Source organism: Marmota marmota, unplaced genomic scaffold (assembly GCF_001458135.2).
Source record: "Marmota marmota marmota unplaced genomic scaffold, marMar, whole genome shotgun sequence".
NCBI lineage: Eukaryota > Metazoa > Chordata > Mammalia > Rodentia > Sciuridae > Marmota > Marmota marmota.
The window spans coordinates 7,109,540-7,126,924 of record NW_026000211.1 but is presented as its reverse complement, the minus strand read 5'-3'; the positions used below and the strand labels follow the sequence as shown (position 1 = coordinate 7,126,924).

Below are 17,385 nucleotides of genomic sequence, written 5' to 3'. Positions count from 1 at the left end.
GGGGGGGGGGGCACACCAGAGATGGAGCTCAAGGGCACTCGAACACGGAATCACATCTCCACTCCTATTTTGTATTTTATTTAGAGACAGGGTCTCACTGAATTGCATTAGTGCCTTGCTAAGTTGCTGAGGCTGGCTTTGAACTTGAGATCCTCCAGCCTCAGCCTCCCAAGATACTGGGATTACAAGCATGGGCCGCTGCATCCAGCCTCATTCTTTTTACTTTTTAAGAGAAATATAACATCAAAGACACTAAGCTAAAGCTCTAAGTACTCTTCCCCAATTCCACTGCCCACTCCAGATGTAACCACAATCTGAAATTTGTAACAGCTATGTATGTATCCATAAAAACTTACACATTTTAAAATATAAAATAAGCAGTATCCTTCTTAAATTTATCAGTTTTCATTCATTAGCTCTATTTCATTTATTCAAATTACTATGCAAAATTTCATGGAATGTATATATTATATATATATACATATATATTATTTATTAACTCATTTTGCTAGACATTTCTTTTGGTTCTGTTTTTTTGCTATTAGTACAATACTACCATGAACATTTCCTATATTTACCTCCTTGTAAACATCTGATTCTTTAGGGTAGATCATGGCAGGGTCATTAGAAAAAATTTACTAAATATTGCTAATCAACTCTCCAAAGTAGTTGAATCATATTCTTTTATTTTCACTTGATCAATCAGCAAAAAGACCGAAGAGACAATGCACCTTCAATTACACATATTTCCAGTGGAGAGGTATTAATTTACCCTATTTACCAAAGCCCACATATTGAAAATATGCATTGATATCATTATTTACAAAGTTCTCATATTATAACACTATTAATTCTCAAATTAAATTTAAGAACTTTCTTAAAATTGTTAGCAACTTTTACTTGAGATTCTCCTGTCTCAGCCTCCTGAGCCCCTGGGATTATAGGTGTGTATCACCAGGCGTGGCAAAATTGTTAGCAATTTTAAAACGCTCCAAGGACATTGACTTGAATCTAACAGAAATCTTATTGGTTATGACCTTATAGTCTTCTGGGGCAGGGGGTGGGGAAGGAAGTATTATCTAATAACAGAGAAAAAGAAAATTTCACTTAGCACTTCATTCAAAGTACATTTTGCTCTAATTTGGTGTTCTTCAAAGTTTAGTCTCCCAGAACAGCAGCAATAAAATCATGTGGAGAAAAGCCCACTCAAACCTTATGAATTCATAATTTTGGAGATAAAGGGACTCCAAATGTGATGTTTATGTTTATTAAAGTCAGAAAACCACTGTTCTAATGAATGTGATTTTAAAATCAACCATGCAAAAAATTGTTACCTGAGAATCACAAAGCTGATTATGAAAATGCTGAATTAAATCATTTAATTCTTCATTTAGTTCAGATGTTATACTGACTCCAGATAAGCTACCTGTAGTTTCTCCAACTGAAAAAAAATTAATAACTATTCATTAATATAAATAAATCAAACATTTTTTAAGTTCTGAGAAGCTAAACATAAAGTGAGGGAAAATTCACCTAAAATAATGTGAATTAATTAACCTTCTTATTTATCTGCCAAATAATCCTTTTATTATAAGTGTCTGTCTACTCTAAAAATAAAGGACAACTGCAAAACTGTAGTACAGTGCCTCATCTTTTTCTGACCCAACATACAAGGAGTAATGGTGTTATAACCCAATTAAAAACCTGTGACTCAATGCATTAGGGGTGGAGCAGGTTTATCCAAACAACCCATCTTTATGTCTACTTCTAAATTTCTTTCTCTCCTGGAAAAATAAGAATTTCAGGGCTGACAATTCCACATATATACTCCAAACTCTACATGACAAATAAAGAAGTTACAGTCCAGTAACTAGTGTATACCTTGCAAAATACTCTTTCCCATGACAACTGTGCTGCTTCTCTTAAACACCAGAAGATTAAATAGTGTAACTCTGGCTTTTCATCAGTATCCCTCTGAAAAATCTCATACATACAGGAGCAAATCTATTTAAAAATACTACGCTAAAATTCTTTTTGTAGTATTGTATAAAATAAATTCAAATCCAAATTCCTATTCATTCTATTCTTGTTCCTTGCCTTGTGATAGTTTATTTTTTAAAAGATACTGTGTGTTTACTTAAAAAGGTTCATATTTAGAAATATGAAGAAGACCTCTGGCCTAAAATTCAAAAAGATCTGACTCTTTCTGTATAAGCCTAGGGAAAAAAGAAACTTTGATATAAAACAAGAATAAGAATAAAAGTTTTAGGTATGGTTATAGTTTGGATGAGGTGTTCCGAAAAGCTCAAGAAAGTTTCGGAGGTGGAATAATTGGGTTGTGAAAAGCTTAACCTAATCAGTGCACTTATTTCCCTGATACAGATTAACTGGGTCATAACTGGGTGGAGGAGGTGGGTAATTGTGAATATGCCCTTGGGATATATATTTTTCCTCAGTGGGTAGAGAAGTCTTTTTGCTTCGTGGTTCCATTTTTCCTAGCTGTCTTCCTCTGCCATGCCCTTTCACCATGATGACCTGCCTCACCTTGAGCCCTGAGGAAATGGAGTCAGCCAGCCATCTATGGACTGAGACCTCTGAAACCCTGAGACCCAAACAAACTTTTCCTTCTCTACATTGCTGTTGTCAAATCTTTTGTAACAGCAGCAAAGAAAGCTAACTAAAACAGGTACTAACCTACAATTCTATCATAATCAAATGAGATGATGTAAATATTCAAGATTAATGTAACTATGAAGGGAAGTCTTTAAAGTCTGATACTTCAAACTTTAAAATATTTAAAGAGTTACTTCTTAACTAGGATTGTCTTCATATTGAAATAATTTATTTTCCAAAATTATGTACTTTCTAAGTATAAATATAAATACAATGGTACCCTGGATTTTATGAGGAAAAATTAGTATAATTATTAATACACACAACATATATTATAAAAGTGACTTAAAAGTCATAAAGCTCCTCATGAAAATATAAAATTAAATAAGATATAACAACAGTGATCAGACAGCTGAGCTGGTAGGCTAGATCTGGAGAGCAGTATAAATTAACTCACAAAACAAGTAGTCTCGGGACGTAAGTTCACTAGCAAAAATGAGGTGCTCAAAGGAAAAAAAATATTAGAATGTAATGATAGAATACTCTATTAGGAAACATAATTTAGCCACTAGAAGAGTGTGTCATAAACTCATCACTTTTTACCCCCTAAATATACACAATTATTATTTGTCAATTAAAAATAAAACTAAAAAAATAGCCTAACTGAACTTAATTAAGTAATTATCTTACTTTAACAAAAAAAAAAATAAAACATTCAGGTGAAGGTAATGAGACAAACTACAATACTAAATACTAAACAATTCAATAAAACTTTCAACTAAATGACATATAGCTATGATGAGAAAAAGAAGAAATGAACATTTCTGAGTCTCAAGAAAACTAATATGAAATTATACTTGAAAAAAGCCAGTATACAAAATTGGAGATCTAATTGAAATAACTGAGCTACTACTAACATTAAATGGTAAAGTGCTCTATAAATTTATTTATTACCTCACTTAAGGTTTTTAATACTTCATTAGGAGGCAAACAAAGAATGGCAATCCTAGTTGAATAAAGTACAAAAACTGAAAATAAAAGCATCAAGAGCCCTATCAATCTGAGGCACAAAAACAGAACTGCAGCCTGTCCCTTTTACCTCTTAAGGGTACTCTCTGATGAAAAGGAGAGCGAGCTGTCTGTCTGCATCGTACAGTATGATGGCCAGGAGTTGTCCCTGCAACCTTTTCTGCATAACCAGAGAAAAGCACAGGATAGGGTAAGCCTCGTATGCAGGTTTCTAAACTAGTCAACAATCACAACCTGACTATATAATAACATCATCAACCTTGCAATGTAAGTGTTTATTGAGCCTTGCTTATAAAAACATATGAAGATTGTCATACCAGAATCATCCATCACAGCAATAGCTTGCTCTGCTTTATGCTGCAGAGCTAGAAGAGCAGCTTGTCGTCCCTGCAGAGCTCGCAGTTGCTCCTGCTGTTGTAACATCCTTTTTAATAAATCATGCTGTTTCTTCAAATTTTCTATCTCTTCCATAGGCTCCTGTTCAGGATCTCTGGCCTGGAAAATAAGAGCAACAATACTTATATCTATATTAAAATCCATTTTCCCCTTCTGACTACAAAAATGGCAATATATGTACATAAATAATACATTAGAATTAAATATGCAACCCTATATACAATTTTAGTAGACCTGAATAAAAAAGAATCAGAATAGAATGATAACATACAGATAGCCTGCCATGTTAAGAGTTAGGTAATTTCATAGTATAAGATCAGAAGCAATAGCTTATCATGAAGAGGAATTAACAAAAGGAAAGAAAGGAAAAAGACATACAAAACATAAAACCGAAAAATTGACAAGGGCAAGAGGAGTTACCTACACACACACACACACACACACACACATACACACAGAAGAATGAGGGGAACCACAGCCAATAAAAAATTGAGAACAGTTTAGACTGGGTTAATGCCCAAAAAGACTCTGTAAAAAGGCCAAACTAAGAAATTTTCCGCCCCACTCTTGGAAGTGATGCTACAAACACAATGCAAGACTCAGAGGCTCTGGCAAGAGAATGAGAATGAGAAACACAATGCAAGCCTCAACACCTTAGCAAGATCCTGTCTCAAGATAAAAGAAATGGGGATATAGCAAAGGGGTAAAGTGCCCTTGGGTTCAATTTCCATCCCTAGTACCAAAGCATACAAAATAACACAATACAAAAAAAAAACAAAACCCTCAGACAACAAACCCACTAATTTCTTTCTAACCAAGGACAAAAACTTTAAAAATAAAGTTACTTGATAATTTTATGTAAAAAGGCTTTAATGTAACTGCATCACATTAGGCATATAAAACGCAGAAAATTGTGTATTTCGTATCATACCATTACATTTTTTTACTTTTAAATTATGCCCATTCAGCTGAGTCTGAGGACATAAAATAGAAGTAAATACTTACAAATTCCCCCAAAATGATAGGAAGTTATCATCCTGCCTAAAAGTAAAGTAAGAGATTAAACAAGCAGCATTGATAAGAAACAATCAACTTTTAGACATTAATTTTAAAATCATACAAAATGTAATCCAACAAGAAAAAAGAAAAGTCAAAGATATGAATTTAAATATAACCCCAAAACAATCATTTTTAATATAAATTATGCATGAAATATATATCAGTATTTTTTCGTCAGTGATTTACCATAATTTTTTTAATTTAAAAATTCTATGATTTTACCTAACATTTACATAAAATATTCACCTTTGTTTTATTTAGGCAATTTTAAATTTGTCTTGCTAACAAATTTTTGTTGGAGGTTTTGTATATTTTAAATAAGAAATCCTCGCCCCCTCTATAAAAAAGTTCAATGATTTAAAAAAAAAAACAACATACTGATCTACTTTCCATATGTACACCTGAATTCTGGACAAATAATGGAGAACAACAGATGGCTCAAAGTAAGTTTCTTTCTGGCTGACATCCCTTCCCAGTACTATGTAAATGCCTCTTTTCTTTAACTCCCCAAATAGAATGCATCAGTATTGTGACTAAGAATGCGTAACTGTGAAAACATTTTACATATGTGACTAAGAAATAAAATAGGAAATCGACTTATGATAAAAATATTTAATGTCCACATCAGAAGAGCCTGATCAGTGCCATATCTACTTATTCTGGACTATTTCTAGACTTTATGAACATAGGACAGAAGTAATCTATAATCTTGGTTAGCCTGCTATTTATTGAAGGCTTTTCTATTGTGAATTCCTAATAAACTACAATCCTTTTCAAAGTAACTACTGTTTACTCAGTTTTCTGCCATCCTACACAAGAGGAAGGATGTTATTTATATTTATATATTTATTTAATATATATTTGTTATTTATATTCATCCCTATTAAAAATTCATCTTCTTAGTTCTGGCATATTTCAAGACTTTACGTCTTGGGAAAAAACCTGAAACACTAGGAATAATTGTCAATAGTCCTCTCAGATTTGGTAAAAGATCATTTCACAATAATTTCAACAAAGATATTAGTAAAATGTAAAAAAAAAAAAAAAAAGACCAAAAAAGGTACAACTACACGATTTTCATATTTTTCATTAATCCAAAAATGAACTTCCAACAATTTTTTAAGTTTGTGGAATTCTATCACCATTTAATAACTTTTGTACCCATGTAAATAATATTTCAGACAGATATTTACAAAAGCTGAGTAAAAGGGAAGGAATGCTGAGAATAATAGATTCTGTTTAGCAGAGGAAAAAATAAAGTCAAATGTTGGGAATAAATTTTATCCTAGGAAATTAAAATCATTTTAGGAACTGAGTACTAATAAAACCACACTAGGATGACCTTAAGAATCAAGGTAAGAATCATAATTTAAAGACAGTCAAATTGTAATAAACTCCAAATTCACTTACAAAAATAATTTTCAAAGAAACTTAAGAACAGAAAAGAGTTTTCAACAACACATTATGGGGATAAAAACAGAGCTAAGATAAACTAGACTGTACTGTCAACTCTCAAATTTTGTCACTATTCAGGATAAAAGGAGACAAAAATTCCAAAGGATATTATTGTGGTTCATGTTCACTTTCTCCTCTTCACTGCTACTAGTTTTTAAAATAATCACCCACTTTACTCCTCTGTTGGGGCACCATTTACTTAATTAACACTTTAAATTGCAAGATCCCCATAACTGATTTCAAACTGTGTCCTCGAAGTCTACAAAACCAAACAAAAAACACAAACTGCCAAAAATCTAGAATTAAGTTTTGTGATTTTTCAACAGTCATAAAAAGAAAATATAAATATCTACAAAATGGAAAAGAAAGATCCAGTTGGAGATAATAAGCTAGTAATAAAACATGAAATTAATATTGTATATACTCAATTATTAAAACACTTTGCTCTTGCAAAAGGATATAAATACTTCTATGAATGATATGATATTTTTATCCAAACTGTTTCAGGTGGAACTACATAAACTTATGTTCAATACCTTTATGCAAATCATAGAAAATTAAAAGAAAGAACATTTAAATCAAACACTGAAAGAAACCCAGCAAAAACATTAATAAACAAGTCTACTACATAATTACTTTTCCTTAAAAAAAAAGGTTTCCAATAAAAACAAAAATATAAACAACTATAAAGCTTATCATTCTTACAAAGAGAAGAAAGCTAGTAGCTTGCTCAATTTTTTTCTTTCTTTTTTTTTTTTAAAGAAAGAGGAGAGAGAAAGAGATATTTTTTTTAATATTTATTTTTCAGTTTTTCGGTGGACACAACGTCTTTATTTTTATGTGGTGCTGAGGATTGAACCTAAGGCCCCGCGCATGCCAGGCAACCGCGTTACCACTTGAGCCACATCCCCAGCCCTCAATTTTCTTTTTCTTTAATGAATTACCACAGAAAATAAGACAAAATGCAAAGTATCATAATGCACAAACACTAATATCAGAAACAAAAGGTAACTAATAGTCTGGATTTAAGAATGTTAGGTATTTTGAGCCTAGATAACAAAAAAAAGGAAATCAAATTACACTTTAAATCCTTTGTTAATGTAAATTAAAATCAGCTGCCACATATAATCCATGGGAAGGTATATAGGAAAGCAGAAAGAAATAAAAATGCAGAAAGAAATAAAAATGCTAAGGGATAGCATTTTACCAAAGCAAGTTACAGTATAATAATTAACCATATTAATAATTTATGTATTTAAGAGTAATAGCAAGAACAGAAAGCAAATAAGGAAAAGGAATATGAACAAAAGAGGTGCTACTTAGAGACTTCCCAAGTTAATATTGTGAAGTATACCTTTGAGGGAAATCCACGTTTTCGGCTATATTTCCTATTAGGCCTCAGTTCCCTGTCATTCTGAGGAGGTCTGTCACCTTTCCCTTTTGGACTTGTAGTAACGTCAATGTCTGAAACCTGTTCTCGTGAGGCTGAATTCCCTAGTTTGTCCTCAATGCACGGCCGAATTCTCAGACTAAAAGATGCCTCCTTTATTAAATAGTGTAGCATATTAATTTCTTAATACAAACTTCTGTTTAACATATAAGCCAGTCTTTTAAATAAACACAAAAGTTACCTAGTTCATCTTTAAAAAAGTAATCCACCCCCACCCCGAAGTGGCAATAAAATCAATCAGAACTTTACATTTTTTTAGACTAAATTGTTACTTATTATAATTAATAAATATCATATCCTAGCTACACAAAGCTGTTAAAGCATATTTTAACATTTATCCTACAACATATTATTAAGCAATTTCCATAATGTTATGGCTTTATGTTGTTATGCAAAAAATTCTCATCATGGTGAACACTTCAAAAATCAGAATATAAACTATAATAATCAACTATACCATTTCCCACCCCTCTCCAATAAATTTTTTTATCCACATTGCCCCAACCCTTCCATTTCTGCTGGTATGTAAGGAAGAAATTATTTCCAGCACCACTGTACATAGAAAAACTATTTCCCCATAGTAGAATCCATTCTTCAACAACTGTTTGGATCAAGCCTTCTGAGCATTTCCTGGTGAAAGCAAGGTAGAGAGAAAAAAAAAAAAAACAACATTCAAATTCCCTCTTCAAATCAGGAAGGGCAGGGAAGAGAAAGGAGGCAGATAAGAAACTATGCAGGTGAATACTAAAAGGAAACAAACTCTCAAATTCCTAATGCTGAATGGTATTTTGGAACAAATCTCAAAAACAGGAGAGATATATATATGGTTATCCTTTCAAAAGAAAATCTTTACTGGTTTTAAAGTTTACTAATGTATAGGCGTATCTGTTAAAATAAAAATGCTTGCAAGTATACTAGTTTTAAAGCACACTAACATCTGTGAGTAAAGTCTTTTCTACAAATCTTTCCTCAAAAGTTCTGTAAATTATTATTTTCCAAAGCATGGTTTCATGCTTTGGAAATTTCAAAAGAAATTTCATTTTTCAATCAGAAATTACAGTATTGGCAGAAGCTGTGATGCACACCTGTAATTCCAGCAACTTAGGAGGCTGAGGCATGAGGTTCACAAATTCAAGAACAGTCTCAGCAACTTACCAAGACCCTGTCTCAAAATTAAAGATAAAAAGTCCTGGGGATACAGCTCAGTGGGAGAGCACCCCTAGGTTCAATCCCCAGTACCACACACGCCCACAAACAAAATACAGTATTTTTCTCACTATGAAAAAAATAATAATGCAAATGCTGTCCTGTCCTATTTACTACTCTATCTAAATATTTCAATCATCTGGTTTTGCTACAGTACCAAACTAGGGCTTGAGAAATTAAAAATCCTAATATCCTTAAAATGATCCCCAATGGCAAATAACATGAATACTTTTCTAATGAATTATAGACTTAGTAATCATGAGTATCATTAGTGATTACAATAGCCCTTACATCCACAATAAATTTTAACGTATCCAATGCCTCCTAAAATTAGTAAAATTATACTTAAACAAATTAGAAAAACTATTTCTGAAAGCTAAAGTTCAGAAATTATTAAATTTTCAAATTAGCCATCAAAAGTACTTTAATGTGGGCTGGGGTTGTGGCTCAGTGGCAGAGCGCTTGCCTCACACATGTAAGGCACTGGGTTTGATCCTCAGCACCACATAAAAATAAATAAAGCAAAATAAAGATTAAAAAATTTTTTAAAAAGTACTTTAATGTAATTAAAATTTTTAAACTTCCATTAAAACATACATACAGCATTAACAGTTTGAGGGTTTCTTCCACTGGAATACTTTTCCTATAAAATATCACTGTGAAAAATGGGGGGAAAGTTTAAACCTTCATTTCCAGCACTTTAATTACCAAAAAGCCGCTTACCGTGGTATCTGAAGCCTCAGACTGCACATCTATGTTTAGCGATGTGCTCTCAGCTACAGAACCAGATCCCACAGCTGAGTCTATAGTCCGAACATCCTCCTCCTCATTTTCTCTAGCCTGAAATATTTTAGTGGTATAAATCATACAACTATTAAAAAGGGCAGTAAAATGTTATAATGGGTGGCAAGATTTTTTGAAAATACGTTAACTCCTCTAGGATAGCATCAAAATGTCATCAGTGATATATTATAAAAATAACTCGATGTTATAAAAAGATATAAAACTTACAAGAATTTTTTGGAGAAATTTCATGTACGACTTTTCTTGTTCTTTAAGGTGATCTATTAGATGAGTAAGGCGTTCAACATTAGCAGATCTTTCATTTTTCTCCACAAGATCTTCTCGCATGGAGCTAGCTTTAGTAATATAGTCACGAATTTGAACAAGTCTACTTACAATCTGCAGGGGAAATATTAAAAAGAAAAATAGCACGACACACAACATGTAAAACTTAACATAACCATCTCAATAGCAACAATTTTACAGATTTTTATTTCAAAAAGAATAATGGTACATCTAAGTTTATTATATGAATCCATACATGCAAAAAGTCTGAATCAAATTTGGATTTTAATCAACATAATTGGCAAGATTAAAAATCACTATCAATTTAAAAATAAATTTCAAAACTATTTTACCTTATATTACTTGATAAATACTAGTTATAAAATAAACTATTATTTATACAAATTTCCTTCTAATGTTTTCTCTTTTATGCCTAAGTATTATACTTTGAAAAGTACTTTTAAAAATACTACCATTAAAAAATTATTAGCGAAAATCTATTAATCACATTGTTTCTAATCTCCCTTTACCAAAATTAGCCATTCAGTATTTTGCGAATAAAAGAAATCTTAGTGAACCTATATGCCATTTTTCCAATCATTTAGTTTAAAAAATATTTATTCTACTTTAAGTATATCTGGCAGATTGAGGAAGAGTGTCAGGGAAATACTTTAATTCCACATAACTAAAATTCCTATGTGCATAACTAATATAGTTCTTTAAATCTTAATGTTTATTCTTTGAGGTTTGTGAAAACAAGCAAAATAAACTAGTTTTATCACCTGGCTGCTCTCCATTGCAGGCTCTCCTCTACCATCTTCTTCAGAGACTTGACAGTTTTGCAAAAGGTCATTACTTAAAGCAGTAGCAAACAATTCTTTACACTGTGTTGATCCAATCACTTCTCTTTTTTGAACACTTGCAGCCACATCTTTGCTCTTGTTAGTGTTAATCTGCATAGGCAAAAAGTTGAAGGGCTTTCGGTTTTCACTAAGCTGCCGTTTGTTGTTAGCTGCAGTGGCTCTACCTTGAGAATCACTTCCAATGCTTCTCTATACATGAAAATGAAATCAAATCACAAACAGTAATCTTTAACCACTTTTTAAAAATTCCAATGTTCTTAGTTTCACCATCAAGTATTGATTCAGCAGACATAGCTTTGTAATAAAATATGAAAAAGCTTCAGATCTACAAAATTTAATTAGCACTTCCTAGTTCTCATTTTCTTCAGACAACTGATAAATATGAACAAAATTAGTCTAGGTGACTTACTAGAACTTATGGGCCATATTAATACTGCTATTTGTTACTTCCTTACAGAATTTTTATAGTCTTTGGAACCAATGAATCAATGTTATTTAATATTAACATCAGCATAAACACCTATGTGCAGCACTGTTTTGAAAAAAGTATTCAGTTTAGTATCTGGTATAAATTAAATATTAACTAATAATTACCCTTTTCTGTAAATGTGGAAACATTTCTCTTTAAAGCACGTGTGACAGTAAAACATTGGTCAAGAGTTCATTATCATGTCTATTGGCTTTTAGATCAATAAAAATTCATCTAAGCTTTATTTCAGTGATTATATAAATACAAGTCAGTTTTAACTATAAAATATTTTATTTATTTAATCATACCCACATAATTCATTCAACAAAAACATCTACAAATTCTTATTTTATCCATATTGCGAGATTCAGTTACTGTTGCAACAAAGCCATTCATAGATACTTTCCTCTTTTATAATTAAAAACTCATATTTCTATGAACTGTGTCTACACCTCAATCCATGGGTAGATATTCGTGCTAACCTTATTTTACCCTTTCCTGGTCACAGATGACCTGGAAAAGAAATACATATCCAATTCAAATTGGCATAATTGTATTTTAGGTAATCTAGCACATCCCACACTTAACCAATAAATATGCTAAAGCTAAACTGGATACTTCCACTTACTTTTTTTTCCTTTTTTTGGCAACAGGGATTGAACTCAGGGACACTCGACCACTGAGCCACATCTCCAGCCCTGTTTTATATTTTATTTAGAGACAGAGTCTCACTGAATTGCTCAACGTCTCACTTTTGCTGAGGCTGGCTTTGAACTCTCAATCCTCCTGCCTCAGTCTCCCAAGCCGCTGTGATTAAAGGCATGCACCACTGCGCCTTCCCTTTCCACTTATTTAATAACAATTTTATTCAGTTAGTATCATGCAAAATTTAATTTCATAATGAAATAATTTAAATTAGTTATTAGCATAGTAATAAACTCCAGAAAGATGTCTTTGGCAAGCTGAGAAATAATACTGTTACCCACCTCTAGCAATTAGAGAAATGCAAATGAAAACTACAATGAAATTTGATCTCATTCCAGTCAGCATGGCAATTATCAAGAATACAATTAACAATAAATGCTGACAAGGACATGGGGAAAAGGGTACATTCCATACATTGTTGGTAGGGCTGCAAATTGGTGCAGCCACTCAAGAAAGCAGTATGAAGATTCCTCAAAAAACAGGAATGGAACCACCATATAACCATCAATTCCACTCCTCAGTATATACCCAAAGGATTTAAAATCAGAACACTTCAGTGATGTAGCCACACCAATGTTCATAGCAGCACAATTCAAAATAGCTAAGCTATGGAGCCAACCTAGGTGCCCTTCAACAGTTGAATACATAAAGAAAATGTGGTATATATATGGGATGGAATATTACTCAGCCTGAAAAAAGAAATTATGGCATTTGCAGGTATATAGATGGAGCTGGAGACTAACATGCTAAGTGAAACAAGCCAGTCTCCAAAGTCAAAAATAGACAGACTACTTTCTCTGATATGCAGAAGCTAACCCAAAATAAGTGCTGGGCGGTGCAGGGGGGGAGGGGACTTAAAAGAAAAAAAAAAGAATAGAAGATAGATTAGTGGAGTAGACAAAGGAGAATGAAGTGAAGGAAGGAGGGATAGGATGGGGAAAGAGAAATGAATCTGACCTAACTTTCTTATGTACATATATGAATACTACAGTGAATCTCACCATCATGTTAACCCATAAAACATTAATTAAAAAAATAAGTAAATGAAAGATCAGTAGAATTGAGGGAAGGGAACGGGGGAAGGAGAAGGGGAGGGCAAGAGGACATACTGGGGACTGAATTAGAACAAATTATATTCTATACTTTTAAAATTATGTCAAAATGAAACCTGTTGTCATGTACAACTTAAAAGAACCAATTAAAAACAAAGAAAAAAAATCTGTTTTCTTCCAAAAGACATAGCAGTATCATCGAGTATTAAAATTCTTTTTCCACAGCACAGAAACCTTTTAAAAAGTACAAGGCTCAATTCTTTTTTTTTTTTTTAATATTTTTTAGTTGTATATGGATATAATATCTTTACTTTTTTTAATATTTATTTTTATGTAGTGCTGAAGATCCAATCCAGGTCCTCACATATACTAGGCAAGCACTCCACCACTAAGTCACAGCCACAACCCTCAATCTTTTATTCTTAAGAGAAATTACTTAATCAATTTCAACTATTTCCCCATAGATAAAACTTGATTTTTAAAATAATTCACAAACCTGATCTAAGTCACTGAAGTTTATCCGTTGTTTAAGTTTCTCTAATTCTGCCTGCTCTGGAACAGACATCTGAGTCATATATCTACTATGTGGAAATGTATGTGGAGTCTTTGTTCTTCGCCTTCCAACTCCTGGTGATGACTCCGGAGAAATCTCATTAGTTACCCTTTTATCGCTTTCTACACCAAACTTTTTCTTATTCTTTTCTGATGATCTATTTGCCTTCTTCTGCTGGCCACCCCAATCCTTTAAAAAAGTAAAAGCATAAGTTAATCTGGCCTCTATCAAATCAGGAAAATAATTTGATAAGCTTAAAAATCTTTGATCAGTCTTAGAATCTAAACATTTTCAAAAGCGTTTTAAATTTTTTTTTCTATTTATAAATTAAATAGTGAAATAAATTATAGACACATTTACTGGCCTCCTTTAGATTGAAGTCAGCATGCATAGTAAAAAAAGACAACAGATCTGAAATCAACCTGGGTTCTAAAATAATTACTGTTTTTTAAAGAAATGTTCTACTGGGTGATCCTAGGCAATTTATTTAACTTACTACAGTCTGCTTCCTAATGCCTAAAATCCTAAACTTTAAAATGGGATTAAAAATGAAATACATAAACATCTAATACAGTGCTTCACATTTAGTAAGCAATAAATGTAACTATTATTTTTATAGACAATGATGTATTATATAATACCACACACAGAATTAAAATATGCTTAATATTATTGCTATAAAATATTTTTATTAATCACACCCACATAACCTAATTCATTCAACAAAAACATCTATAATTCCTACCTTATCCATATTAGTTACTACTATAATGAAACCATTTGGGTTACTTTTCTCATTTATAATAAAACTTGCCTTTCTATGAACTGTCCCTTCCATATATAGGTATTCCTGTCAACCCTTTATACTTACCCTACTCTCTCCTGGCCATAGCTAAAGGGAAAAGAAATGCATATGCAATCCAAATTAGGAAAATCTTATCCCAAATTTTCAATTTGGAAATAAAAGATAACCAATCAGCATATAATTATAGCCATAACTGAAAACTTAAAAATGATGGGGCAATTACACTATAACTTCATGGACCACAGAAGCAGATAATCCTAGTCTGTGAAGAGAAAACTGGGTTAAGAAGTACTTTGAAGCTGGTCATGGTGGCGCATGCCTTAATCCCAGTGACTCAGGAGCCTGAGGCAGGAGGATTTCAAGTTTGAGGTCAGCCTGAGCAACTTAGCTAGACCCTATCTCAAAATAAGTAGTAAAAAAGGGCTGGGGATGTGGCTCAGTGATTATCCCACCGCTGGGCTCAACCCCACAGATACCAAAAAGAAAAAAAAAAAATACTCAGAAGCAGAGTCACAGTAGAAAAAGAGTGGATTCTTGACAACTTTCCAGTTCCTTTTTCCAGTCCCTTCCCTAAAATCCACCTATATTCCTTCATATGGTTTCCATAAAACATCTTTATATCCTTATAACAAATCTCCTTTTTAGTTTAAGCTAAGTCAAATTGATTTGTTAGTTATAATAAAAGGGTCTTCAACTAATAATGAATAGTCCAGGGTACCTTAATATATTAACTAGCAATGTTAATAAAGAGTGAGTTAGATTTGGTGTGGAGAAAGCTGCATTTTAACATTAGAAATCAACAACACACCATCAATAATAAGATATCATACCATATTGTTGAGTCGGTCATCAACACTTTCATTGCTCCAGTTCGGTAAATCCTGATCATTCATTCCTTCTTCAAAAGGACCTCCTCCTGTGGCCATATTGGCTTTAACAATTAATTTCCTGAAAGACAAGTAAAAACTAAGGGTTTTTAACACATATAAAATAAGTTTCAATGTTTAAATCATTTCATGAAACTTAGCATATAAAAGAATTTCTGAAACACTAATTTTGTGAAAATAAAAAGAAGCACTATCAACCACATGTTACAGACAACATCAACTTTATCTTAGGTGCTATCATATATTATGTTATCATGAGTTAAGTAGCTCGAGTAGAGAAGGAAAAGAAACCCTCTGTATATCCATTATGTGCACTGCATGCTTTAAGATTATTTTAACTTACTCAACACAGTCCTAAAATGTAAAGAAAATAGGTAGGAAAGAACTTTTTAACAGAACCAGTGCACTGTTAATGAACTTGGCATAAAAGTGATACCACAAGAAAACTGGCATTAGTTTTATACCCAAGATCCAAAAAAGTTAGAACTACTCTGCACGGAACAAGGAGAAACAAGATATATCAGAACGTTAAGTAAGATGACAAGAAGGTGGGGAGACAGAAGCAGATCAACGTGGGGTGAAGGGCCAATAAAATCCAAGAGTGCAATGGCTAAAATACATTTTAAGAACACTGATGTAGTAGCCATAGCTTCCCTTATTTGCTGAAGTCTACCAAACTCCCCAGGGAGTTTTTGCTTGGGCATGTGAAAATAAGGACAAGAACTTAATGTCAGAAGCGAAGATGGTGGAGTGAGGAGCGCCTCGGCCATTTGGCCGTTTGGCCTCTGGGCCGGGGGCGTGCAGGCCCCCGGGAAGCCGACTGCGTCTGATGGACCATGTGAGAATTCTTGTCACAAAGGATGAACACTTTCCTTACATTTAGGTGCTTTTTATTCATCTCAAAACAAAATTCTGAACTCAGGATGTGGCCGGTATTTCTATGTTGTCTTCTAGAGCGGGTAGTCCTGCTTCTTTTATCCAGCCACTTTCCCTACTGAAATATGGATACCTTTCTACACATTACCTCCATGGTTTAGATTGGAAAAGATTGCTTTTCTTTTGTTCCACCTTTCAAATTCAACACAGAAAGAAGCCCTTAGGGTGCAGTTATCCTGCTGACTTCTCCCGGAAGAAAAAAAGCAATTGATGGGTCTTCTGCAATTTGCTTAATTATCAAAAAATTATTTTGCAAGCTGAAGGCTGACGTTTAATTTGAAACAGGTGCTTAGGTTGTGGTATTTGTGAATTCTTAGCCTTTTGCTCCAAACAAGAAGACTAATAAATGGCAAGTATGGATGACTTCAGGCTTTTTAAAAAAATGTCTTCTAGTTTCGGCCACTATTATGATAAGCACATTTGAGACTGCAGCAGTAAATTCCAAATATTTGTTGTAATTTGAAAAGAAAAAGATGTTAAAAAGTTATCTATATCTCTATATCCTGGTTCATCTTGTGACAGATTTACTGGATAGAAATGAAGGTCCAGTTTTGCAGTTAACCCTTTGGTGTGATAAAGAAGCATAAAGACAAGATATCAAGATTGATTTCATATCTGATACCTAAAGAGAATCTGTACAAATACATATTTTTACATGTGTAAATCCACATTTTTGGATGAAAGGAGGGGTTTTTCTCCTGGAGACAGAACCTGTTATTTACTTTTTCAAGTCTTGGAACATTTGCTCTTTTTAAATTTTTTCATTCTTCTACAGAAGGACCAGATTGTGTAGCAGCTAAGTGAGTGCATGCTTACATTTAGTTAAAAGAATGGTAAAA

General features: G+C 32.8%; 1 protein-coding gene across 1 annotated transcript in view; it reads right to left on the bottom strand.

Annotated features, from left to right (window-relative positions):
• The window catches only part of Pcm1 (pericentriolar material 1), a 93,332-nt gene that overhangs the window by 64,297 nt on the left and 11,650 nt on the right, over positions 1-17,385 (bottom strand). The window contains exons 3-10 of the mRNA XM_048791766.1: positions 15,554-15,671; positions 13,862-14,107; positions 11,059-11,328; positions 10,220-10,390; positions 9,932-10,048; positions 3,960-4,137; positions 3,713-3,802; positions 1,287-1,441 (exon numbers count right to left, since the gene is read on the bottom strand). Coding sequence (XP_048647723.1) covers positions 1,287-1,441; positions 3,713-3,802; positions 3,960-4,137; positions 9,932-10,048; positions 10,220-10,390; positions 11,059-11,328; positions 13,862-14,107; positions 15,554-15,649 — 1,323 coding nt within the window. The 5' untranslated portion in view covers positions 15,650-15,671. The remainder of the gene's footprint in view (positions 1-1,286; positions 1,442-3,712; positions 3,803-3,959; positions 4,138-9,931; positions 10,049-10,219; positions 10,391-11,058; positions 11,329-13,861; positions 14,108-15,553; positions 15,672-17,385) is intronic.